Source organism: Oryctolagus cuniculus, chromosome 15 (genome assembly GCF_051225735.1).
Source record: "Oryctolagus cuniculus isolate XC-2025 breed Fujian yellow rabbit chromosome 15, ASM5122573v1, whole genome shotgun sequence".
Taxonomy (NCBI): domain Eukaryota; kingdom Metazoa; phylum Chordata; class Mammalia; order Lagomorpha; family Leporidae; genus Oryctolagus; species Oryctolagus cuniculus.
In genome coordinates this window covers 31,586,569-31,612,476 of record NC_142881.1, presented here as the reverse complement: position 1 = coordinate 31,612,476, position 25,908 = coordinate 31,586,569, and the positions used below count along the sequence as shown (strand labels likewise).

General features: G+C 38.6%; 1 protein-coding gene across 5 annotated transcripts in view; it reads left to right on the top strand.

The window, feature by feature from the left end:
* The window catches only part of R3HCC1L (R3H domain and coiled-coil containing 1 like), a 95,845-nt gene extending 72,277 nt beyond the window's left edge, over positions 1–23,568 (top strand). For all 5 annotated transcript variants that reach the window (XM_051824052.3, XM_089314570.1, XM_070057426.2 and 2 more), the window contains 5 exons: positions 6,760–6,932; positions 10,488–10,558; positions 13,012–13,107; positions 13,593–13,733; positions 22,775–23,568. In XM_051824052.3, the coding sequence (XP_051680012.1) occupies positions 6,760–6,932; positions 10,488–10,558; positions 13,012–13,107; positions 13,593–13,733; positions 22,775–22,842 (549 nt within the window). In that variant the 3' untranslated portion in view covers positions 22,843–23,568. The remainder of the gene's footprint in view (positions 1–6,759; positions 6,933–10,487; positions 10,559–13,011; positions 13,108–13,592; positions 13,734–22,774) is intronic.
* Positions 23,569–25,908: the final 2,340 nt, after the last annotated feature.

The window sequence follows — 25,908 nt, the reverse complement described above, 5'->3', positions numbered from 1 at the left end:
TTTATCTCTCTGTTTCTCCCTCTGTCACTCTGCCTTTCAAATAAATAAATCTTTTTTTTTTTTAAGTAAAACTTTAAACAAAGGATATTGGCAAGACTTAAAGCTGAGAATGGCAAGAAAGCATAATTTATATATTTTAAGATGTGACAATTAGTGCCTCCGAGTTGCGTTTGGTTATATTTTGAGGTCCTTAGGAGGGAGTGGGATCTGTGACAAAGGATGATCAGGAAAGATGGAGATGGATTGAAAATGTGGATAGCAGAGATCTAGCTTCAAACTATGATCTCTCTGCTTTGTGTTTTAGAAGATGTAATAATAGTATTAAAAGATATCACATATCCAGTAACATTATTAGTCCTTTGGTGACATTCAGTTTATTATTTATATTGCTTAAATATACTTTATTAAATGCTAACCCAGAGTGCCTTGCTTGTCATGAAACCTTTTTAGCCTAAGATGTTTGGCTATTTTCTCAGCTGGCCTATTTCTTTGTTGATAATGGCTAGACATATGGGAGTATATCTAATACTTCTAATAAGCAGAGAGGTATACCGTAGAACAAAATATGGCAGCCATTGGCCTCTGAAGCAATTTCCTGTAGCGTCTGAACCTTTAAAACTGTCCAAGGGAGTTAGAGCATAGTTAGGTCATTGTTGAACTCCCAGGACTGCAGCTTTGATGGGCCTCCAAAAATTACACTTAATCTCCTAACCATGGTGTGGAATGCCCAGAGTTGGTAAGTGATAAAGGTGAGGATGTTGGCATGACTTCTCTTAGCCCTGTGAGATCTTGGTATTAGAACATGGGAGTTATTGTTCTTTAGAAAAATCATCCAAATCCCTTTCTGCCTCATGTATTGATCAACAAATCTGTTGGTAGAAAGGTACCAGTAACATAATGTTGATGTTGACAGATACTGGCATCTGGCACCTTCATTAGCCATTTATGGCCTTGACTTGAGTTTTTACATGGGGGTAAATATTTAGATTGTTTTAAGAACTTAAAGCCTTCCATTTGGAAAGTCCTTTTTAAGAGGGCCATTAACAGTGTATAATCATGGAAAAGAGAAAAATGAAGAAAACCCTGCATTCCAACCCACCTTTCTTCTCTATGTCTGGTAATTCATGTCTCACACTGTCTGTGTGTCTCCGTAGTCTTCTGCAAAAATGCTGTCCCAAGTAAAAAAAAAATCAATAAGGATTAAAAAATAATTTCTTACTTACTTACTTGAAAAACAGAGCTCCCATCTGCGGTTTAATTAAATGCCTACAATGGCTGGACTGGCAGGGGGCAAAACTGGGGGCCAGGAACACAATCCAAGTCTCCCAAATGGGTGGAAGGAGCCCGGTTACTTGAGCCATCACTCCCATGTTCCAAGATCTGCATTGGCAGTAAGCTGAACAGGAGCCACAGCTGGCAATCAAACCCAGGTACCTGAAAGGAAAAATTATTAAGGCATCCACTAAAAGCAAATTACAAAGGGAAGAAACTTCTTCGTATCCCACCTTTGGAGGCCTTGTAAATAGTTTGGTACCCCACCACTTTTCAGTTAAATAGCAAATTTGAGCACTTGGAGTTTGATAAACTATAAATTGCAAATAGCTAGGTATATGTTATTATTATCAGTACTGTGTTAAAGGCGATGCTGTATGCCAGCCTTCTTTATGTTCTGAAGTTGCTTATATTTTATTTGCACAGACAGTATGTAAACATGTGATTTGATAGCTGCATAGCGGTGTGAAGGGTAATTAATATAAAGCAACATATAAAACAGCTTTGTCAGAGATGCACAAAAACAGTGTTTTGCTGTCTGATGAGTGACGTAGTGGTTCCAAAAGAGATTTGATCCCCCAGGGCTAAACTGATGGGTACATCTGCATGTTGGCAAGGCCATAGATTTAAGATTATAGTTCTACTTTGTATTATTTTATGTCCCTTATTTCTGTTTTTTAAAAAAGATTAATGTATTTTTAGCAGTTTTATGCTTACAAAAAAATTAATAGAAACATAGGGTACCCACATACCCCCTCATTGTTCTCTAATTTCTATTTTCACAGTATCTTTTATTAGTTTCAACTCATTTTAATAGATTTGTAACTATGTCTGAATTGACATGTTGTTGACTGTGTAAGTGATGATTTGTAGACTCACCTTCCATATGCTTTATATCCTAATGCAGTCACCTGGGACACGCAGCAGAGTTTGATGGAATTATGTACTCTATTCTTCCATTAGTAAATGATGGCTAGATCTCTGGTTAACACAGAAAGAACAATAAGCAGGTTCCATGGTTCATAGGTTTTTTCTTTCTTTTTTTTTTTTTAAAGCCAGGTTACTCCTAAAATTGAAGATCTTTCTTCTGAACTCTGTTAGATTTATTGCATGTTTTTGCTTTCGAGTCAGCATACATGTCAGCAACATTTTGATTTCTGATCCCTTTTTAAAACTGAAGAAAGGCAGACACTTTTGGGCTTCTATTGTCAGTACAAGGGAAGCTTTTTTTTTTTTTTTTAGAAAGCTTTTATTTAATAACTATAAATTTCATAGGTACAGCTTTTGGAATATAGTGGTTCTTCCCCCCCATACCTGCCCTCCCACCCCCAAACTGTCCCACCTCCTACTTCCTCTCCCATCCCATTCTTCATTAAGATTCATGTTTAATTATCTTTATATACAGAAGATCAACTGTACTAATTAAAGATTTCAACAGTTTGCACCCACACAGACACACAAAGTATAAAGTACTGTTTGAAGACAAGTTTTACCGTTAAATCTCATAGTACAACTCATTAAGGACAGAGGTCCTACATATGGAGCAAGTGCACAGTGGCTCCTGTTGTTGATTTAACAATTGACACTCTTATTTATGACGTCAGTGATCACCTGAGACTTTTGTCATGAGCTGCCAAGGGTATGGAAGCCTTTTGAATCCACAGTCTCCTTCAGTATTTAGACAGGGCCATAAGCAAAGTAGAAGTTCTCTCCTCCTTTCAGAGAAAATTGCATCCTTTTTTGATGGCCCCTTTCCACTGGGATCTCACATGAGATCCCTTGTGTAGATTATTTTTTGTCACAGTATCTTGGCTTTCCATGCATGAAATGCTCTCATGGGCTTTTCAGCCAGATCTAAATGCCGTAAAGACTGATTCTGAGGTCAGAGTGCTATTTAGAGCATTTGTCATTCTTTGAGTCTGCTGTGTGGCCTGCTTCAAGGGAAGCTTTTAAGAGTTCTTGTTTGCAGCTGCGGAGATTCCTAGTGTGCCTTAATTTTTCCTTAGCAATGCCTTTGTTTCAGTGAGCTCAGTAAGATATGGTATATGGGGTATGGTTGGCGTAGATCGGGTCAGGGTAATGTTAGGACTCCTAATTCATTATCTGTGTAGTAACAGTAGCTGGGAGGAAAGTTAGGATTGTCAAAGAGAACACTGGACTCTGTACCCTGTTCATAAACAGGTATGTTCAAAAATTAAAGTTTAAAAAAGTTTAGTTAGAGATAGAAATATACCTTTGGGAGAATTACACTCTCCACACACCTCCCCTTGTATTAATTTAATCATTTGTTGGATCAGAGCATGCTTGTTTTCTAAAAATGGGTTCTTTGTTGCTAGGCTTTAGTGGGGAGGTGTACTAGTGAAGAAAGGAATGATCCAGCCATGGGTATGACTGCTGAAATATGTACTCAACAGTCTAAAATACACTTAAACTCAGAATTCTTTTTTGTTGTGATGTCTCTGGGGTTAGGGTGTATAAGAAAGTGAAGATTTGTAATAAAGCCTAGAATCTGGACAGAGGGAGTGCTAACAAGTAATCTTATACAGAAAATTTTTTGTATAGATTGACTGAAGGCTGTTATTGTTCAGAAAAATCCTAGAGGATAATCAGAAATACTGGATACCAGGCATAAAGCATCAAGACAAATTTCTGATCCTTCAGATGATGGATTATACAATTAAATTGGGTTTGGCTTACTTCTGAGTCTGCTGTTGAAGGTTGGAAGGGTATATATCTATTACCTGTTGCTGAGAGGGCCAGTTGGGCAAAGACTATATACTAATGAAAGAGAAATTTTCCTTTTTTTTTTTTTTTTTTTTTTTTAATACCAGGGAAGAGGTCTGGATATGATTCAGGAATTGAGGTAGCTAAAGATAGCATAAGGGAATAGTGGATCAGGGATCTAGAGAAACCAAGCAAAAAGTGGAATGGCAATAAATACAAATTTTGTCTTCATTGCAATTTTTCTTAGGTTTCATGGACAGCCACTGTCACTGAACATCATAGCAGTACCTGAATTAAGCTACCAGAACTAGTTTTGGAAGATTCAAACATTTAGGATTCTTCTGCCTGAGTTCACTTTATTATTCAGCCTTTCAACTTTATTAGTGGTATCTCTCCACCTAGCGTTTCCAAGCATACTGGGAAAAGATGTGTAATTTGTGGGCTTTATATATGTTGTTTCATGAAATGTAGGATAATAATTAAATTTTTTTGCTATTGTTAGCACTTTGTTTTCATTAAGTGTCAGAAGCTGAAATGTTTACTATTTACCTCAGAAATGAGATGTAAATGTGCAAGTTCAGTTTGCAGACCAGGTTAGAATGAGGAGCTGTAATCACATTTTCTTGCCAGACCTTCCTTTTTCTTTCTTGTTTATAATCAGTTCTTGGTATTTATAGTTCTAAGATATTTTGTGATTTGCACTGTACCTCTCACAGTGTATTGGTTAGCCCCAATTCATAAAAGCTCTACATGCAGTTCTTTATTTGGTTTGGTTTTAGCAAAGTAACTCAAAAAGTCAATGCCAACAATCAGAAAATGAGATAAAAAAACCAATTCCATTTACGGTAGCATCAGAAAGAATAAAATACTTAAGAATAGATTTAACAAAAAAAGTACAACTTGTACACTGAACACTACAATATATTATTGAAAGAATTACACCAGACCTAAATCAATGGAAAGACATCCCATGTTCATCTTTTACAAAACTTAGTATTGTTACTTCCCAAATTGATATTCATGTTCCCGCAGTCCCAGTTGCCAATTTGGGCAGAAATTGACAAGCTGATTCTTAAATTCCTGTGGAAATGCAAGGGACCCCAACCATCAAATGCTTTTAAAAAACAGCAAAAATGGAGGACTCAAACGCCCTGATTTCAAAGCTTTCTGTGAAGCTACAGTCATTAAGCCAGTGTGGCACTGGCAAAAGGATTGATTTACAGGTGATTGTAGAATCCTCTTGTCTGTTTTAGGGAATCTAAGTTACTTGAAACTTACAATAATAACCTCCTTTACACTTTCAACAATTTGTTACAATTTTGGCTCAGATCTCCTCCCCTGCTTATGTGGCATACTTTCCCCTATGATCTGCCAGAGGTGAAACAGTTTATAGATTCTATTTCTCTTTGTCCTTCTATAGATTTTAGTTCCCTTGGTTGGTTGTCTTGCAAACTCAGCTCTTTGTTGAACTCAGGAAAAGTTAACGGTTTTATAGATCAGCTGATGTTTTCCTTTGTCACAGTGAGAGGAATAAGGCCTGCCTGCCTTCTACAGCCTAAGCAGAGTATAATTAACTTGGTGCTTGGTATGCAGATGTAGCACTTCGTTAAAATTAAAGTAGGTTGAATTAATTGAATACTTATGTGTCAAGCATTTATTACATCATCTCATTTAATCCACCCATCTATGAGTTGTGGGTACTATTACTATATCCATTTCTTAAATCCAAAACTGAGACTTAGTGGAGAAAACTAGAACACAGGAAGAAACATACTATCTATATCACTTTTTGCTTCCTTGCTTTCCAGTAAAGTTTCTGAGTCCATTTTTCAATTCTCTGGAGAAAGGAGATGTATCCTTTGCATTGCAAATACTCACTTTTCTCATCTAATGGGGAAAGAGACAGTATAAAAGACAGAAAGCTTGAATGGAACCTTGTTGGATTTTAGGTTGATACAGAGGTGATACTGTAAGGATCTGGCAGCTTTATGTAGGCGGTAGTAAGCAGCATTTCGATTTTATAACAGCTGAATGACAAAATGACTGCCATGACTTTGCTGTCACTTTTGACTTTCCCATTTCCCTTTTGCTGATTTCATTGTTAATAGTTACTAGCCTTCAGTTATTTTATGTGATAGTAGAATTTTAAGTATTTTTCATTACCATTAATTCCTTCACTAACCTGTTAAAGTAGGAAATTGTTAGGTGGCTCTCAGCCAGAGAACTTGAGTATGATTACTTGTACCGTTTGCATTTATATTAGCAAATTCCTCTGTAAACTGTCTTTTCAACTTTTTATAATACAACGAAGGGTGAAATAAATTTTTTAATAAAAAAAACTTTTGTTTTTATTTACTTCCAGAAGAGAAACTGAGATGAGCATGAACAATAAGCTCAAATTAAAATTATAAATTTATCTCTTCAGTTCTTGTTTGAGAGTCAGTTTCCAAGATGTGCCATTTGTAACTCAATGTATTTGTCTATATTTTCTCATATGCTGGTTGATAGATGCAGGTTAGATTTTATGCATTGCCAATCTGCCAGAAGTTCAACATCCATTTCAGGTATTTTACATTATAATATAAACTGGGTGATAAACCCCTGGTCATCATTGTATCTGTGAAAAGCATTAATATACAGAGAATGTGAAAGGTTAAGGAATGGAAAAATGGAGACCGGGAACAATATTGTTTATAAATTGTAAAATACTCTATAGTGCTCAGGTTTGTTGTAACAGTCATTTATGTGTTTCTTCCTCTCTAGTTATCAGGGAATATAAACAGAGAAAGCATCCAGGAACCTAGATTTGATTATTATAACCATAAAGTTCCTGATATTGACCTCAGTGAGTGTGAATTCCCTCATGTCATTGAAATTTATGACTTCCCCCAAGAATTTCGTACTGAAGACCTTCTACGGGTTTTCTGCAGTTATCAGTAAGTATTTGCGAATAGTGCTGGTGTTAGGGAAGATGGGATGAAATTTTCTTAAAGTGTCTCCTGAAAAAGAATCTTTTGTTTTCATATTTCTGATTTTCACTTGAGCGTCAGGTTTGTTCATTATCTTTTCCAGGTCCATTAGAAATAATTTGTATTGAATTACTCTTCTTCTTAGTTCCTTAAAAATACAAGACAGCCTTTCTAGGCCCTGCTTTAGCATTTAAGACTTTGTCATCTGTGCTGACTCTTACATCTGTCTTCATGGTGCATTTAGCCTATTTGTATTTATTGTAATTATGTATATATTTAAATATATATCTAAATACATATTTGTGTATGAAGGGATTTCAAAAGGTTTTTAGAAAGTGGAATTACGATTTTATTTTGGTGCAAAAATTTGAAATCCAAGGGTCCCCACAAAGATCATAAAGAATGTATATTATGAAAAACCTATGCATAGATTTCAAAACATTTTTTATACCATAATTTATTGGGCTGGGCATTTGTCCTAACAGTTAAGACACTGCTTGGCATGCCTTAGAATTACCTGGGTTTGAATCCTGGCTCCACTCTAGATTCTAGCTTCCTGCTAATGCATATTCTGGGAAGCACCAAATGATAGCTCAACTAGCTGGGTCCCTGCCAACAATGGGGGAGACCTGGATTGATTTCCCAACTCCTAACTTTGGCCTGGCTTAGCCCTGGCTTTGTCTCTCTGCCACTCAAATAAAATAAATATCTAAAAAAAATTTTTTTAATTAGTAAACTTAACTTTTAATTCCATTTTTTCACAAACTTTTTAAGGTGCCCTTCTATTTGCCTGCTATCTGTTTTATGTGTGTTTACTTGTTCCATCTTTTTCTCTTCTTCATAGCCTTATTTTGGATCGATTAGGTTTTTTTTCTTGTTCCATTTTTCATAGAAATGATGTTCTTTCTATTCTTTGATGATTGCTCTAGAAATTACAAAATACATACTTCACTTTTCCATTGGTTAAAGTTAATGTTTTTACCCTTTTTCTAAAAACTGTAAGGGCTTTTAATTCCTAACCCCTCCCTCCTCATCTTATATATTATTGTGACTATTTGATTAATTTATTTTTCCTTTTCCTTTTAAACTCCATTTACCATAATTACTGTTTTATATATTTAGCACTCAAATTTACCTACTTTTTGTGTTTTTTATTTATACCTTCTTGTATCTTACCTCCCATGTGAACACTGTTTCCTCCTTCATGGGACATATTCTTTAGTATTTAACCTAGTAACAGCCTACCAATTCAGTTTGGTGGGGTTTTTAAATGGTTTTATTTCAGCTTGTTTTTTTGAAAGACAATTTTACTGGGTACAGAATTCTCAGAAACTGAAAGATATTATCGTACTTTGTTCTGGTTTTTTCTTTGGGTGGTGATAATTCACTTGATGGCCTAAAAACTTCTGAATGAAATAAATAAAATTTCATTAAAAAGTCCTAGACAAAACTAGCTTGCAGCTATATACTGATTCAATCATTCAGACTTGCCTGGGAAAAGCATCAGTTCTGTAACTGAAAGTAGAGGGTGAGTGGGTTCTGGAGGACAGTTAGTCTCTTCCAGAACCAATATTCTGAATGTCTAGTGTTGGCCACTAGTTTGATTTGTTGCAGTCCAATATCAGAATTCGTAAAATGAATTGTTGATGTCTAAGATTTCCTAGAAATTAGTTAATTATTATGAATTATTTACTTCCCTTTGCTTTGCTTTTTCCTGATCTTACCTGGAAGAGAATTTTAACGGATTATGAAATTCCAAAGTCTAAAAACTCAACTCATCTAGATCTTTTTCCTGTCCTTTTTGTAAATTATCTTATAGTATAGAAGTATATACTTTCTAGCTTTTCCACAGTCTCCAGTCTCTGTAGTCATTTTATGCCATGGTCAGGTTTACCTTTTTTTTTTTAAATATATATATTTATTTATTTGAAAGAGTTAAAGAGAGAGAGGGAGAGACAGAGAGAGAGAGAGAGAGAGAGAGAGAGAGATCTTTCATCCGCTGATTCACTCTCCAAATGGCTGCAATGACCAGGGCTAGGCCAGGCCAAAGTTAGGAGGCTAGAGCTTCTTCTAAGTCTCACGTGTGGGTACAGGGGCCCAAGGACTTGGGCCATCCTCCACCGTCTTCCCAGGCACATAAGCAGGGAGCTGCATTGTAATAGGAGCAGCCAGGACTTGAACCGTTGCCCATGTGGGATGCCAGCGTCGCAGACAGTGGCTTTACCCTCTTCGCCACAGTACTGGCCCCAGATTTACCCTTTAATTCAGGAAATTCTCTAACTTTCAAGGCCTCTTAATTTTTATCCTCAAAGGAATTTTTCTCTTGATTGATTATTAAAGGGAGAAAATATTTTAGTGGTTGTCATTTTTTTCTGTATAGTGATTTATTTCTAAAAAAAAAAGTAGTCATTATGCAAAAGACTATATGATAAAGTCTGTGAATCAAATACCAGAGTTTCATGTTTTAATCACCATTTCATCTATATTAATATGTATTTGTGATGAAAATTGCTATCAGTCATTAAAATAATAAGCACCATTCATATATTGCATGCCTACTAAATGTTGAGCACTGTTCTTGGCCTTGTCATAGATGATCTCATTTCCACTTTCACAGTGATTCTGTGAGGAATGTGCCATGGCCATTTCTACAGATGAACAGACCTAGCACTAAGAAAAGTTAAAGCTGCCCAAGTCTCAAGATAGCAGAACCTTGAGTCCATTTATCTGTCCCTGAATCTCATGTTGCCCCACTGAACTGTGTAAACTATTGTATCATCATTCTGATATTCCTTGTACTCACTCTATAACTCTGATCCAGAGTAAGGATTTTCTAGTACTGCAGTGTTAATTCTTTTGATACTTTCTAATCTGATCTCCTGTTTGTATCATGATTTATTTTATCCTAATTTTTCTGACTTTGCTATGATTCTTTCCTATTTCTCCTTTCTTCCTTTCTCCAAAAAGTGAGAAAGATCAGCCTCTATGATTACAGTTGTCCCTTTTTCCTATTGACTGTTTTTTTTTTTATTATTTGAGCAACATCTTGCAATCTTGTTCTCTGTCCACCTCCACTGTCTCCACCCTCCCTACACCCACCCCAAGACTGTTTACCTTTGCATTAAATCCAGATGACCTTTCCTGTGTCCTCCTCTTATATTATTCTTCTACTCCTCCTCTGCCTCCTCTTTCCATCTCTTTTCAATCCCTTCCTATAAGAACATCTCTTGTAAATAGTGCATTAAATACCTCCCTAAGGGGCTTGTGAGGATTAATTAGTTGATGTCTGTAAAATGGCTGAGAATGTAAAATACTCCCGGGTGGTTCTTTATGGTGGTATTATTGCTTTTAAAATTCACTGGCTTCTTCTGTCCTCCAAGCTGTTTTTGTGTCATTATCCCATTCCACCTGTGTGCTTGTTGAGTGTTTCTATCTCATGAAATGCTTTATGAGACTATTTGAAAGATGTTTAATAAAAGTAGATTTTATTTTAAGAAACAAAATTGTTTTCTTTTGTTGCAGAAAGAAAGGTTTTGATATTAAATGGGTAGATGATACACATGCCCTGGGAGTATTCTCCAGTCCAGTTACAGGTAATCACTTAATAGATATCTCTATTCATTTCATATTGTCCATTTTCTCCTGCTACTTGTTTTGATTTCAGCCAATTGGCATTTTATTCAACCAGCATATGTAATAGGACAGATTTTTTTTTTTAATTTTTATTTTTGTAAGGCAGAGAGAGTGAGATCTTCCATGTGCTGATTCACTCCCCCAGACCCCACCTAATAGCCAGGGCTGGGTCAGGCTGAAGCCAGGAGCCTGGAACTCAATATAGGTTTCCAGGGACCCAAATATTTGATCCGTTACCTGCTGCCTCCCAGGGTATACATGAACAGGAAGGTGGAATCAGAAGCAGAGCTGAGATTTGAACCCAGGGACTCTGAAATAAGATGCAGGCCAAATGCCCATCCCCAGATACAGATTTTTGGTGCATGCTTCTTTGATACCCATGTGCTCTCCCTCTCCCTCTCTCTCTCCTTCAACTATAATCTAATCATCGAATTTGGAGAGAGAGCCAGCTCCTTCCAAGGTTATTTGCATACTTATCTGTAGTCATGACAGTGCATCAGCAGTTTATAGTAGAAATTAAAAAGATCATGGGGGGCTGGCGCTGTGGCACAGCGGTAAAGCCGCCGCCTGCAGCACCGCCGGCAACCCATATGGGTGCCAGTTCGAGCCCCGGCTGCTCCACTTCTGATCCAGCTCTCTGTTATGGCCTAGGAAAGCAGTACAAGATGGCCCAAGCCCTTGGACCCCTGCACCCACGTGGGAGCCCCAGAGGAAGCTCCTGGCTCCTAGATTCAGATCAGTGCAGCTCCGGCTGTTGCGGTCATCTAGGGAGTGAACCAGTGGATGGAAGACCTCTCTCTCTCTGCCTCTCCTTCTCTTCCTGTATAACTCTGATTTTCAAGTAAAATAAATAAATCTAATAAATAAAATAAAAAGATCATGGGACTAAATCTTAACAATATTTGTGATTTTTTTTTTCCCTAAGACAAATGAATTTTTTTTTTTGGACAGGCAGAGTGGACAGTGAGAGAGAGAGAGCCAGAGAGAAAGGTCTTCCTTTGCCGTTGGTTCACCCTCCAATGGCCGCCGCGGCCGGCGCACCGCGCTGATCCAATGGCAGGAGCCAGGTGCTTCTCCTGGTCTCCCATGGGGTGCAGGGCCCAAGTACTTGGGCCATCCTCCACTGCACTCCCTGGCCACAGCAGAGAGCTGGCCTGAAAGAGGGGCAACCGGGACAGAATCCGGCGCTCCAACCGGGACTAGAACCCAGTGTGCCGGCGCCGCAAGGTGGAAGATTAGCCTAGTGAGCCACGGCGCCAGCAAGACAAATGAATTTGAAGAAGCCCTTTTCCTGGTCCAGTAAGAAATTGTAATACTCACTCTCTCAATGTGTGATTGGGCTGACTTACATATATGATTCGATTCATTGATAAGTATGATGCAGAGGCATTCATAAAAACTAGAGGTGTTGGAATATTGGTTCCTCACTTAACCTCCTAGAATACAGATCTGCTGTAAGGACTATATAATAAATGTCTTAGATTTTGTAGGGCAAAATTTTCTGTCAGGCAAAAAAGCAGCCACTGACAGTATGCAGAGAAATAGACATGACTCGATTTCAGTAAAATTTTATTTACAAAAACAGGTAGTTTGATGGATTTGATTACAGAGCCATAGTTTACAGATTCCTGATCTAAAATGATCATAACTCAGGGCCAGTGTCATGGTGTAGTGAGTTAAGTTGCCTCCTGTGACACCAACATCCCATATTAGCTCTGATTTCAGTTTTGGCTGCTACACTTCCAATGCAGCTCCTTTCTAATGTACTTGGGGAAGCAACAGAGGATGGCCCAAGTATTTGGCTACTGCTACCCACTTTGGAGATCTGAATGGAGTTCCAGGTCCTTGCTCAGCCCTGGCCATTGTGGTCATTTAGAGAAGAGATCAGTGGACAGAATATCTCTTTCTATAACTCTGCCTTTCAAATAAAAATAAATCCTTTTTAAAAAATCTTAACTTGAGTGGGCTTTTGGCAAAGCAGTTGGGATGCTGGTTAGGATGCCCACATCCTATATTGTAATGTATGGGTTCAAGTCCAGCTCTGCTGCTGATTCCAGCTTCCTGCTAACGCACACTCTGGGAGGCAGCTGATGATGGCTCAGGTGGTCAGGCCTCTGCTACCCATGTAAGAGCCTTGGATTGAGTTCCTGGCCCAGCCCTAGCTGTTGTGGGCATTTGGAGAATAGACCAGTAGTCGGGAGCTCTTATCTCCCAGACTCTCAAATAAGATTAACTAATTAATCACAGCCAAGTTGTACCTTATAGATTTTTATCTATCTATAATCTCTTTTTTTCTGTAGAAAAAAAAAAAGAAAAACAGAACATCTAAGAAATATTTTCTAAGAAGTAGCCCCTAATTTTTCTTTTTGTCCCTCCTTCATGCATACTTCCTTACATTTATTCCTCTTTGCAGCTCGTGATGCTCTGGGTATTAAACATACCATGGTGAAGATTCGACCCTTGTCACAGGCCACAAGAGCAGCCAAGGCCAAAGCTAGAGCTTTTGCTGGTAAGCCTGTAATCTCTGGATTTGTTTTCTTGTTGATGGTGAAGTTACTGATTTTTTCCATTAGTTGTACACTGTCCATAGTTCTAAAGGCATTTCATTTTTAGTTTTATGTTAAATTAGGAAGCATGTTTTTAAAGACAAAAAGGAAAAAAGACCATGTTGAAAATAGGGCATCTGAGTGGCTTGGAAAATGGAAGATACTAACTGCAAGCAGTGCAGCAGCCGGTTTCTGATGACATCTCTGCTTCTGTATTAGCTATGATAGTCACTGTAAGGAATTGTGGTAATGCAGATAATGAAGCCAGGGTTGTTCGTGCTTTGCCATGTTAATTTCCTCTGATCATCATCTATCAGGCTTGTATTAATTACTGCTGATGCAGCCTTTGTTAGTCTATTTTGTATGTTAATTACTGAGTTAAATCACTTGGATCTGGAATGCTTTCCCTTCCTTACCCTCACCTTCTGCCACCCTTTCTCCCATTCAGAGTTCCTCCAGCCAGCAAAGGAGCGGCCTGAGACTTCAGCAGCTCTAGCCAGAAGGTTAGTCATCAGTGCCCTTGGGGTTCGAAGCAAACAGAGCAAAACAGATCGGGAAGCAGAGCTCAAGAAACTGCAAGAAGCCCGAGGTGAGCTGAAGCAATGGTGTTCTCCAGTTCCTCTAGAGCTCACTGTAAAATGGGGTGTGTGTGTGTGTGTGTGTGTGTGTGATCGAAGCCTATTCCATTTTATTGTTTCCATTTCCTGGAAACTCCCCAGTGTGTAAAAACTATTTTCAAGCCTTATATTCAAGAGGATACTATTGTGGGATTTGTCTGCCTGTTTCCAGGCATCCTAATCCATGCTTCTACTGTTGTTTTCCAAGAGATCCTTTTTGGCCTTCTCAGATCATTCTTGGCTTTTTCTATGGGGTTTGCAACAAACTCTGAGAAAGATTTTCCTAAGAAGATATAATAATCTCCCAGGCAGAAGACATTATTTGCTGTGGTTTTACTGGGCCATGACATTGCCATGATGTTATCAAATGGTTTAAATCTTAGGTGGCAGACAAATTAAAGAAAAGCTAGCAAGTGACAATGATGATAGTAACTGCAGAAGGTATTTTCGTCATTTTAAAGACAATCCCGAGTGGTTCAATTAGAGTACATTTAGATTCAGCTGTCTTATGCTTATGTTTCAGTATCTAAGAGTTCTCAGGAAATATTTCCACTGATCCATAATCAGGATTTTTCTTTCCATTATAGGTTGGAGTTGAGGTTAAAATCTCTCTCTCTCCCGTTAAAGACTGTTGAATTGTATGAAGGTTTGGGACTCAGTCGTGGCAGTTAAAAACTTATCAACCTTCAGGCTTTAGGCAGTCTCACTGCCTTAGCCCAAGATCTGTGAAATCTGTGAAGGCAATTTATTCTGAAAATTCCACTTACCAAAAAGTAACTTCATTTTTCCATTAAACGAATTGAAGTTTCAAACTCCTTGTTTATGGCCGGTGTAACAAGGCCATTAATACTTCCTGTCCACTTTGCTCTGGTGATAGCAGGCAGCTTGCAGAGCCTCAGCTGCACTGGCCAGATAACCAGTGACAGAGTGCGTCATGGCAGGTGCTAGAGCTTCAGAATTGAACCCAGCTAATTTTTGAAACCTTGTTGATTATAATGAGGCATTTGACTTTTTCCAGTTGTCCACTCAAAGGCCTCTTTCAGACTATCAAAACGAGAAGATTCCTCTGGTTTTTTAGAAGAAAGTGCAGTGTCTACACCCCTTTATTAATTGATTATCTCTAAGAAAATGATTTCTATGTGATAACTGCAGTTATCTCAAAAGATCAATGGAAGGTAATGACTGATATCTATAAAGGGAGATGGGACTCATTTTGCAATGCATCGTACTTCTGCGTGGGTGTAATATCATATGTATCTCTACAGATACTGCAGTAGTTATTATCCATGGGTATTATCTGAGTATTATCTATTTCTCTGTGGGCACATCAGCATTCAGCTCCACTTCTTGTGTTTAAATGTTTTTTGCTATTCAAAGGACATTTTAGTGATGCAATTAAAAATGAAACTTGGTTGAAAGGGTACCCTGTTACTTTCTCAAGACACTCTTTATTTATGAATAGAGACCCACTGGGATAGGGTTCTCTTGTCTGTTTCATCCTGAGCTGCAGTGGTTTACAGAGAACCTTTCCTTGATTATACCTCAGAGCTCTCTCATTCTTTGTATCTGAGAAAATGCCTGAGGAAAATCTTTCCATCCTGTTTCTGTATGGAGCAGATACTCATATACATGCCTTTATGGAGCCCAAGGCTTCTGACTTAAAGATTTTTTTTTTCTGTAAGGAGAACAGATAATTTTGCTCCACATCTTTTCTTTTTCCACCAGAGATGGAGGAATCAGTGCAGTATTGTGGATAATATTTTAGACTCTGGAAACAAACTGCTTAGGTCCACATCTTGGTGCTTGGTACACATAGCTCTGCTGTGTGACCTTGGACAAATTACTGACTCTTTGAAGGCCTCTGTTTCCTTATCCATAAGATGGCAGTCAAGTGAGATAATCTATGAAAGATACTTAGTCACCTTCAAAAACCATAGGAACTCTCTTGTTCCTGTTTCAATAGGCCTATAATTAATATACGATAAATGTTAGCTGCTGGAGTTTTTATTAGTAATAAACTTCACCAAGTGGTACATATTTTTCATCATTACACTTTTTATTTTAAAATGTCTGTGTTATTATTAGCTCCATTTGGCATTTCTTGAGCACCTTCACCTGCCCTGTGTCAAGGACTGTGCTCCCTATGGTAAAGAATGAGAGAGGCTGACGGCCGTGGCTCAATAGGCTAATCCTCCACCTGCAGCACTGCACCCCGGGTTCTAGTCCCGGTCGGGGTGCCGGATTCTGTCCTGGTTGCTCCTCTTCCAGTCCAGCTCTCTGCTGTGGCCCGGAAAGGCAGTGGAGGATGGCCCAAGTGCTTGGGCCTTGCACCCACATGGGAGACCAGGAGGAAGTACCTGGCTCTTGGCTTTGGATTGGCACAGCGTGCCAGCCGTAGCAACCATTTGAGGGGTGAACCAACAGAAAAGGAAGACCTTTTTCTCTGTCTCTCTCTCTCTCACTAACTCTGCCTATCAAAAAAAAAAAAAAAAAAAAAGAGAGAGAGAGAGAGAGAATCAGATTTTGTTTCTTTCCTTAAGACTTAGTCTAGTGGAATTATTTGTGAGAAAATATGAACCTCTTATAGATATTTTGGTAAACTGTTTCTCCTCCTATTTCAGTTCTAAGATTTTAAGATTAAAATCTATAAAAAGGTTTTATTGATTTAAAAGACTGGAATGGAATTTCAGGCAAATCAGTGTAACATATTGTGCTGATATTGTGTTATAGTTCTGTGAAGGATTTTAGAGCTGGTTCAGAGAAGTTAAGTAACCGACTTAAGGTCATCCAATTGGTAAATTAAGAGGAAATATTTGAATTTAGACCACCTAATTAAAACTCATGCTCCTCCAATATTGTAATCATTCTCCAAGTTTTGAGGTAACTGACATCTTTTTCCGAGCAAAAAGTGTGTGAGTGCGTGTCTGTATGTGTCCAGAGAACAAAATATGACGGGTTTCTTTTTTTAGTTATCTGTAACAATGGTTAGCATTTTTCACTGTCAGAAAAATCTTCCTTTTGTTTAGCTTAAATCTGTGTGATAATTTAAACCCATTTCCTCTTCTTTTTTCCTTAGTGGAAATAGAGACTATATGGAAACTAATCTGTTCTAAAACTCTGTAACTATAAAGGTCAAAGGCAAATCATTTAAGAATGAGAGAATCTGGGCTCTAATAGAGATTTTGCCATTAACTACTTGTGTGGCCCTGGGCAAATCAGCTATACCTGTCTGTTCCCCAGTTTCCAACAAAGTGAAAGCAATGATTATCCTACCTAATGGAAAACATTTTTAGGACAACATAAATGAACATATATAAAAATGTTTAGAATGATGCTTTGCCAATTCAAGATACTGTATCTGCATACTTACCTGGCAGGGGAAATACAATGATCACAAATATACTGTATTTTCTGTGACTGCTGGGAATTCTAGTGTTCATTATAATATGAGTGAGAAATGACAGGTGTGTAGTATGTACTGTTGCTCCCCATCCATTACACATGGCAGACAGTGCTAAGGGACTGGCGCTGTGGCTCACTTGGTTAATCCTCTGCCTGTGGCACCAGCATCCCATATGGGAGCCGGGTTCTAGTCCCAGTTGCTCCTCTTCCAGTCCAGCTCTCTGCTGTGGCCCAGGAGGGCAGTAGAGGATGGCCCAAGTGCTTGGGCCCTGCACCTGCATGGGAGACCAGGAAGTAGTACCTAGTTCCTAGCTTCGGATCAGCACAGCGCCGGCCATAGCGGCCATTTGGGGAGTGAACCAATGGAAGGAAGACCTTTATCTCTCTCTCTCTATAACTCTACCTGTTAAATAAATTAAAAAAAAAAAAAAAGTCATGGCATTCTTTCTTGGTGAGTTTGGGCATAACCATTGTCAATTGATCAGAATTAGCTGGGAATTGATATCTATATACCATCCCAGTATACTTTAATAAATAATAGTATATGATAAATTCCCAGCTTTTCTTTTTCCTAAAGAGTTTTGCTGCCTATCACAGTGCCTATGACATAAAAAGAGACTTATTACGTGTTTGTTAACTTAATACATGAATGATGTTGGTTACTTTTTCTTCATAAATCTTGTTAATGATTCTACACTGAACTTTCTAAGTTATAGAACTTAGTTTCTAAGTTTATAGAACTCAGAGTTGAACTCTACATATGAAGCTTTCATAATAAACAAGTTTGGAATTTGTGATTTTTTTGTTTTAAATGCACTAGATTTTTGTACCCTATTTGGATCTTCTTAGCCTTTTAATGAGAAGTCAGTCCCTTAGTCTTTAAAAAGGAGATTCAGAAAATAAGAGTACTCCTGGTGAATTGAGAAAAAGTTGCCAAATCCTCTTAAGCAAATCATGTAGTAAATATTAGAAGGAAGAGAACTTTATTAGTACATAGTCGCTGAACATGAGCAAAGTGTTTTTTAGTCCAGCAGAGTGCATAACAGATCAAAGCTACACTGAGAGTGGGAAATGAAAGCATAGATCATCCTTGAGTGCTTTGTATTTGACTTAATCATAAAAACACATTTTTAAAGGCCAAATTCAGGAATATGTATGATTTTCCCACATTCCTCTTATCCAAACACTTGATTCTTACCTAAAATTGGAGATGATGTTATTTACCTTTCCAAATAAGCTACCTTCTCACTTTTAAAGCCTACTATAATTTTATTTCATAACTTGTTTCCATTTTATTCTGGGGGAATAAATGATTAATTGGCTGCTTCTAAAAGGCCATCTTTTGAGTCACAGGCCTGAAAGGCAAAGTAAGTAAGCAGCTTGGTCACCTAGTTTGATTAATTAAATCACTAAGAATTTAAAAATCATTTCCATAGGCTACTTAGTCAACTGTAATAAAACAAATTGAATCACAGTTGCTGCCTTCTGAGATCCACTTTAAGCATTCCATTATTTTGGCTTAAAGGGCACTGCTGCAGTGCTAACATAATCTAGATCTTAGGGTATTTTCTTGGTGTCTTTTCTCCCCTGATGTTAGAAGTTCCCTTCATTTTTAACCCATATTTTCTTTCATTTTAATTATATTTTCCTGATAAGAAGTATTAGCCCATTTTTTGAGTATTGACTGCAGTTCAGTAAACTTACTTCCCTTGCCTACACCAGAGATGAAAATGTCACCCATCGGGACTGACTGTTTCTAAAGTAAATAGCATGTGGTTCTTTGTATCGATACTTTTTTTTTTTTTTTTCTGACAGGCAGAGTGGACAGTGAGAGAGACAGAGAGAAAGGTCTTCCTTTGCCGTTGGTTCACCCTCCAATGGCCGCCACGGCTGGCGTGCTGCGGCCGGCGCACCGCGCTGATCCGAAGGCAGGAGGCAGGTGCTTCTCCTGGTCTCCCATGGGGTGCAGGGCCCAAGCATTTGGGCCATCCTCCACTGCCTTCCCTGGCCACAGCAGAGAGCTGGCCTGGAAGAGGGGCAACCGGCAAAGTATCCGGTGCCCCGACTGGGACTAGAACCCGGTGTGCCGGCACCGCAAGGCGGAGGATTAGCCTAGTGAGCTGCGGCGCCGGCCTGTATCGATACTTAATACACTGATAATTATTGTTAATCATAATGCCCTCTTATGTGATTTGGATTATATTTTCCCAGTATATTGATGATTAAATACAATTATTTGGTAAATTCAAAATCTAAAACCTTGCTAAAATTAAGAGGTTACTTAGATTACTTCCCTTTGATCTACCAGAAATGTCACTGTACAAAAGAAAGCAATTAGAGTAGTTTGGCCAGACTTGTCCTTCATAAAGAATGTTGATTATTACCTTGTAGGTGACTACAAGTGGATTTCATGATGAGTTTTCTTAGATGTAGAAGTATTTTTGAAAGTCATGGGGTTGGTGTTGTGATGCAGTGGGTTAAGCCACTGCCTGTGATGCAGTGGGGTCCCTGCTGCTCCACTTCTCTCTGATCCTGCTCCCTGCTCATGTGCTTGGGAAAGCAGCAGAAGATGTCCAGTTATTTGGGCCCCTATACCCACATGGGAGACCTGGATGGAGTTTTAGGCTCCTGACTTTGGCCTGGCCCAGCCCCAACCCTTGCTGCATCTGGGAAGTAAACCAACAGATGGAAGATCTCTTTCTGTCTCTCCCTCTCTCCCTGTAACTCTTTCAAATAAATAAATCTTTTTAAAAAAATTTTTTTAAATAAAGTCTTCAGTTTACATTCCATTATATATATATATATATATATATATGGATTTATTTATTTATTTGAAAGTCAGAGTTACACAGAGAGAGGAATGGCAGAGAGAGAGAGAGAGAGAGAGAGAGGTCTTCCATCCAATGGTTCACTCTCCAATTGGCCACAACAGCCAGAACTGCGTCAGTCAGGAGCCAGGAGCTTCTTCCCGGTCTCCCACGCAGGTGCAGGAGCCCAAGGACTTGGGCCATCTTCTACTGCTTTCCCAGGCCATAGCAGACAGAGAGTTGGATTGAAAGTGGAGCAGCCGGGGCTCGAACCGGCACCCATATGGGATGCCGGCGCTTCAGGCCAGGATGTTAACCCACTGCGCCAACAGCGCAGGTCCCTATTATTATGTTTTTAAAACACAACACAGAGCTGGCCTTTTTTCAGTCTTCCACAGTTTCCATTCCCTCAGTGAGAAATGGTGGTTGATTGTACCATGATTTCAATCAGCTCATTTAATGTACTCATTTCTGTTGATTTATTTATTATACTGGGAAATGAAAGTCTTCAGGGCCAGCTTATGTGAATGCCTTAGGTTAATCATTTCATGCTAATTCTCTTCTTCCTTGTACCTTACCCTCAAGGCTGTTGTTTGGCTTTCTTTTTAGTTTACTTTTTTTAATTGTTAAAGCTGAAGTTGATAGGAGCTTTTAAAATGCAGTCTATCGGCTATTATCTGCTTTGCTTTCTCTTTAATAAAGGGATGACATGTTTCTTTATCTTTGGTCAGTTAATTTTTTCACACTTTTTTCATTTTCTTTGTAGGTATTTTCAGATGTGAGAATAGTGGAAAATATGCTACCTAACAATTAAGAATCTGGGTTCCAATTTCAGTTCTTTTACTGATTATGTAACCTTTGGCAAATCACTTAAGGTCTCCAAGCTTCATTTCTTCATTTTAAAGATGAAGAAATCTTTTTTAACTTCCATCCTAACCTATATTTTTCTAATCTGTTCATGTTCTGTGTTTCTAAATGTGCCTCCACATTTTCACTATTTGAGTGTTTGTGTGTTTCTCAATTTGTCTTCTCTGTACTTACTAGTTTTCTCATGCTTTACCACTGGAATTTCCTATTACATTTACATGTATTTGTTAATACAGAGCTACCTTTTTTATTAGATAGCATTAGGATAAGAAATGTTTCAGAATTCTGAACTTTTCTGATTTTAGAATGGTAATATAGATTCCATAATAAATGTTTCATAACCCCAAAACCAGACACATTATATTGAAATTTCTGCTCCAAAATGTATGACTATTAATTCACATTAAATGGGATATATAAAGACTATAAACAGCCTCATATCCTTGCAAGTGAGCTTTCCACAGTCATCATGGCATTTTGGCCCAAGGTTAGGGGGAAAAATCTTGTTTTCAAAATTGTTTTGAGTTTGAAAATTTTGGATTATGGACACTGTTCCTGGATTTCCTGTAACTTTCCATATTACCCTAATGACTTGTCTGCTGCCTTATTGAAAAATTTAAGTTTTGATAATTTACTTTTCTGGTGTCCTTATTTTTCCTCAGAATCCAGAACCAATGTTTGATTGATTTCATCCAAAGTTGCCTTTAGATCTCTTCCAAACTTCTTTGTGTTTCTAAGAATCAAAACCATGCTGCCTTCCTAAGAAATCCTGGAATCCTTTAGACAAGCCAGCAGTTATCCTTCAACCCAAGCCTACCTTGGAACTGAGTCCCAGGGCATTATGTTAATCAACCTTCCCTTTGCAATTGCTGACCCCAGTCCCATTTTTGCCTCTTGTAACTTTGCTGCTATATTCAGATAATGCCACAAGATGGTGCCCAAATAGCAGCAAATTTCTCTCTCTCACATTTCCAGGTGCCAGTGGGCTAAGCTTCCTGACTAACTTCTTTGCCTTTAGAATACAGTCAAATATAGTTTAGGAATTTTATAAAGGATTCAATTGATAGGGAAAGAGATGTCAAAATAGTGTTGACTCTAAACTTATGTTGATTTTTGTAATCCCCCTGGTTCATTGCAAAGTCTTTCATAGACATTATCAATTTGTAACAATAGTACTTAAAAGGAAGCATTTAAGTTTACAATCTACATTTTATGGTGAAAGATAATTAATAGCCATGAAATTAGAATTGGTTTTGTGGCACCTAATGCAGTACTTGGGCTACCAAACCGTGTATGTTCTATATTTTCTTAGGCCTTAGAGAAAATGTTAAATGGAGAACCAAGCTTGCATATTAAAAATTGAATATGGATTGCCCAGATTTGTGTACTTTTTTCCTTATTGGAAGTGTGTATTCCAGAACATTTCTGACTCCTGAAAGTACTCTGACAAATATGAAAATTTGGTTTGCCTCTAAGTATTTTTTCAATAAAGAGATAGCAGAAAGATATAAATAAAGCTATTTCCATTTGAGCAACAAGATAGAAGAAGAATATTGAAACATCTTCTTGATCCTTATCAAAATATTTATAAGGATTAGTAAACTGGTAATAATACTGAAGCATGAAACACATTTAAAAATGGAATTAATACAAATACATATCAGCAAAACTAGAATCTAAGTCTTGCTAAATTCTGACTTATTCCAAATACTTGTAATTTCCATTAGCCCTAGAGCTTTCTGGTTTTTGGTATACAGTAATAAATATAAAGACTTATAGTAGTGTTGTTTCTACTAAAATTGCACATGGAAAATTAGATAGTAACTATTGGAATTAGGTAAGATGAGTCCTGAAAATTCTCCTGTCTCATGATTAAAGTTGACTTGTAATTTGCTTGTTATGTGAAATATACAACCATGTTTAATCCTTATTTACAGAGAGAAAACGATTGGAAGCCAAGCAACGGGAAGACATCTGGGAAGGCAGAGGCCAGTCTGCAGTTTGAACATCACCCAAAGAAAGAGATAACTTTATGACTCAGAAAATGTTTCCATAGTCTTCAGATAAGAGGATGTTTCCAGAGCTCTGCACATGCAGGTGTGCATGTTATAGAGTTAAAAGTGATGGAGGCAAAGACTGAATGGGTATATAAAGAAGGTAGATTCCTGTCTTCACTCCTAACTGCAGTTCTTTGGAATATACTACTGTGGTGGGTGTAGAAGGGAGCCATCAGCTAGCAAGATATCTGGAAGGTGTGACTTCCATGAGTCTTCTGGACTATGCAAGTCATGTTAGCGTGGTTCACCAAGATATTTAAAGCAAAAGCAAACAGAGGATTCAAACCTGCAGTGACGGAAGATTTAGGCCTCGCAAAGGCAGAGCATTCCTTAGTCCCTCACAAAGCTGAAAACAGCAATATTGACAGCATGGGAGGGGGGCAAGTGTGGAGCAGTTAGTACAAAGAGAAAGAATGGTATGTGGTGGGTTTGGAAGACAGGGAAGCTACACTGCCAGTCCCAGGACTCCAGAGTTCGTGCAGTGCAGCAGATGTGGGTATTTGGAGTCCAGAACCTGGACTAGCTAAGTGCCTGGGGCTGCTCCAGCCGCACAGCAGCTAGTGCCAGCTCCATTCCTCGTAGACAGCCAGTCTTGGAGCTGTGTGCCAGTTCCAGTTTAAGCAGTAATATCATGTTGTAAGAGGGATATATTAAAGCCCATTTTATGGCATATATCACTCTGGTATTTGTCAATCTTGTCATTCCCACAAAGAAATAAGAGAGAAGCTCTCTTATCTTTATGCCCATATTAACCCTACCGAGTAGAGAGCTGATCATTTCCCGGTTCCAACATATTCCACAAAAGTGACCACCCTGGGATTGATGTGTGGTAGCTCCTCTCCCCTTCCTTCTTGGACACCCCCACCCAAACCTCTTGCCTTTTCCCTCCTCTGTCAGATTTTGACATCCTGCAGAAAACATCTGGTACATAGCATGTTTTTGGTATGATCTTCTCAGCTGTGCCAGAGACACTTGGCAAGCAGCACCAGACCATCCATTACAGTGATGAGCAGCCAAGATAAAATAAAACATCTCTAGGCAGCGAGAGAGATTTCCTGAAGGACATGGACAAGTCAGAGCCATCAGCTCAGGCTTTATCCATCTCATACCTGCATTCTCAGTGTTTTTAGAAAGTAGTTCTACACTGAAAAAATGGCAGTGCTAGACCTTATATGCTGAGGTGGCAAGAAATAGTGTCCCATTCTTTAAAGTAGGGCAAGAGTTTCATTTTTTGATTTAGTGCCCATGATAATGATGGATTGTTAGCAGTGCCTAAAACATGGGGGAGTGGGATTCTGTTCAAATATTCCTCATACGACACTGGATTTGGGACTTAGTTTTGACCAAAGAACTCCTGCTGCTGTTCCAATCTTAGAGGTCTCTCACTGTTCCTCAGCATTCTTTTCTCATTCTTGGTCAGTTCTGCCAGTTTTCCTTGCTCCTGTTTGGTGCTTCCATGCCAAGTTTAGGGGATTAAATAAGTTGTTCCCTTGACTCTGTCACTATTGCTTAGACCAGTGTCCCTCTCATGGGCTTACAGTTGCAGAATTTGTGCTGTCTTCATGGAACAGACTTCTCTGTGATGGGTAGATCTGTTTGAATAATATGACTGAGAGGAAGAAAATGTAGGGAACTGCAGCATGGCTTCACAATCAATGGTGTGCCTCTGAGCTAAGCCTTTGCTATGTTTTGTTTATTCTACAAGGCTAAGAATGACCTTGAGCAGTGAAAAAGAGATGACTGCCTGTCACTTGCCTGTAAGTGGGCTTCCCCTCTCTAGCTGTATTTTAGCTTTGAGTGGCATTGTTGATGGTAACATAGAGCTCCATGTTTATTGCCCAGCTTTTTTATACATCTCATAATTTTGAGAAGTTACTTTTGTTCTCATTCTAATACTCTATACTGTAGCCTATCCCCGTTTTCATCTAATAACCAGCTACCTATAAATTTCTGATTTATCCTTACAAGCAGACCCAGGGGAAAGATTTTTAAATTTTTTTTTAACCAACACTTGACAGGTAGGGAGTTCTCTATTTCTACCATTAGTTGAGAATGTGCTCTTTAGTTATATATTCTCCCAGTAGCTTGGGTTGGGTTCCAGCTGGAGGTGAGAGATCCTGCCCAGCATACATTCCCTCAGGCTTGCCAGAGGGGAATCAAATGCTTGGCCATATCTAAAGCAAGGTGACTTCACTGGAGAGCACACAATAGCTTCCCCTGGCTCCTTTGTGAGATGTCCGGGAAGACAGCTAATATAGTCTGCTGTTCACGTAACATTATTTTGTATATGTTAAACATCTAATCCCACAATCATCTGCAATTTATAATAGAAAGACATAGTCTCCATGAATCCTAATATACTCCTCATAGAGTGAAAATTCTTTATAAAATAGAAGTAGATTAGGCTTCTGAGGAGTAGAGGTTCCTAGCACTTTAGTTTCTCTGAGACTAAATTATGCAAGTTGAAAGTCTTCTGAGGTTTTGGGTTCTGCCTGGAATTTGTTGGTTGGTATTCTGTTAACATCCCTCATCTAGTTATTAAGTTATGCCAGCCATCAGTCTTCCCATGTTCTTCCCTTCCAACTCAGAGGTATAACAGTACAACCTTTGTGTAGCTTTTTCCAGGAATTAGAACTGGCTGCGTCCATCACACAAGTGATGTGGGTAGCAAGACTGACACCAGAGCTGGTGGCTGTCTGCCTGACCTGCTTTTTGTAGCCATGGTGGAAACTAGATCCAGCAAGAAGCTGAGGGTACCTCCATACCTGAATCTATTCACATGTCACCACTCGCTGTCCTGCTAGCTGCACCTCCCTTCACAGGCCATTAACTGCATGTATGAGTATAATGTTGTTACTGTTTGGGAAATGTTTGCTGAATCCAACAGGAAATCAGTCCTTCCCTTGTTTACCTAAACTGCCATGCTAAAATATAATGCTTCATTCGCCTAATGAAGGAGACGAGGAGTAGAGGGAAGGTGAAGAAGGAAGAAAGCACTGCCTTGTCAGAGAGGA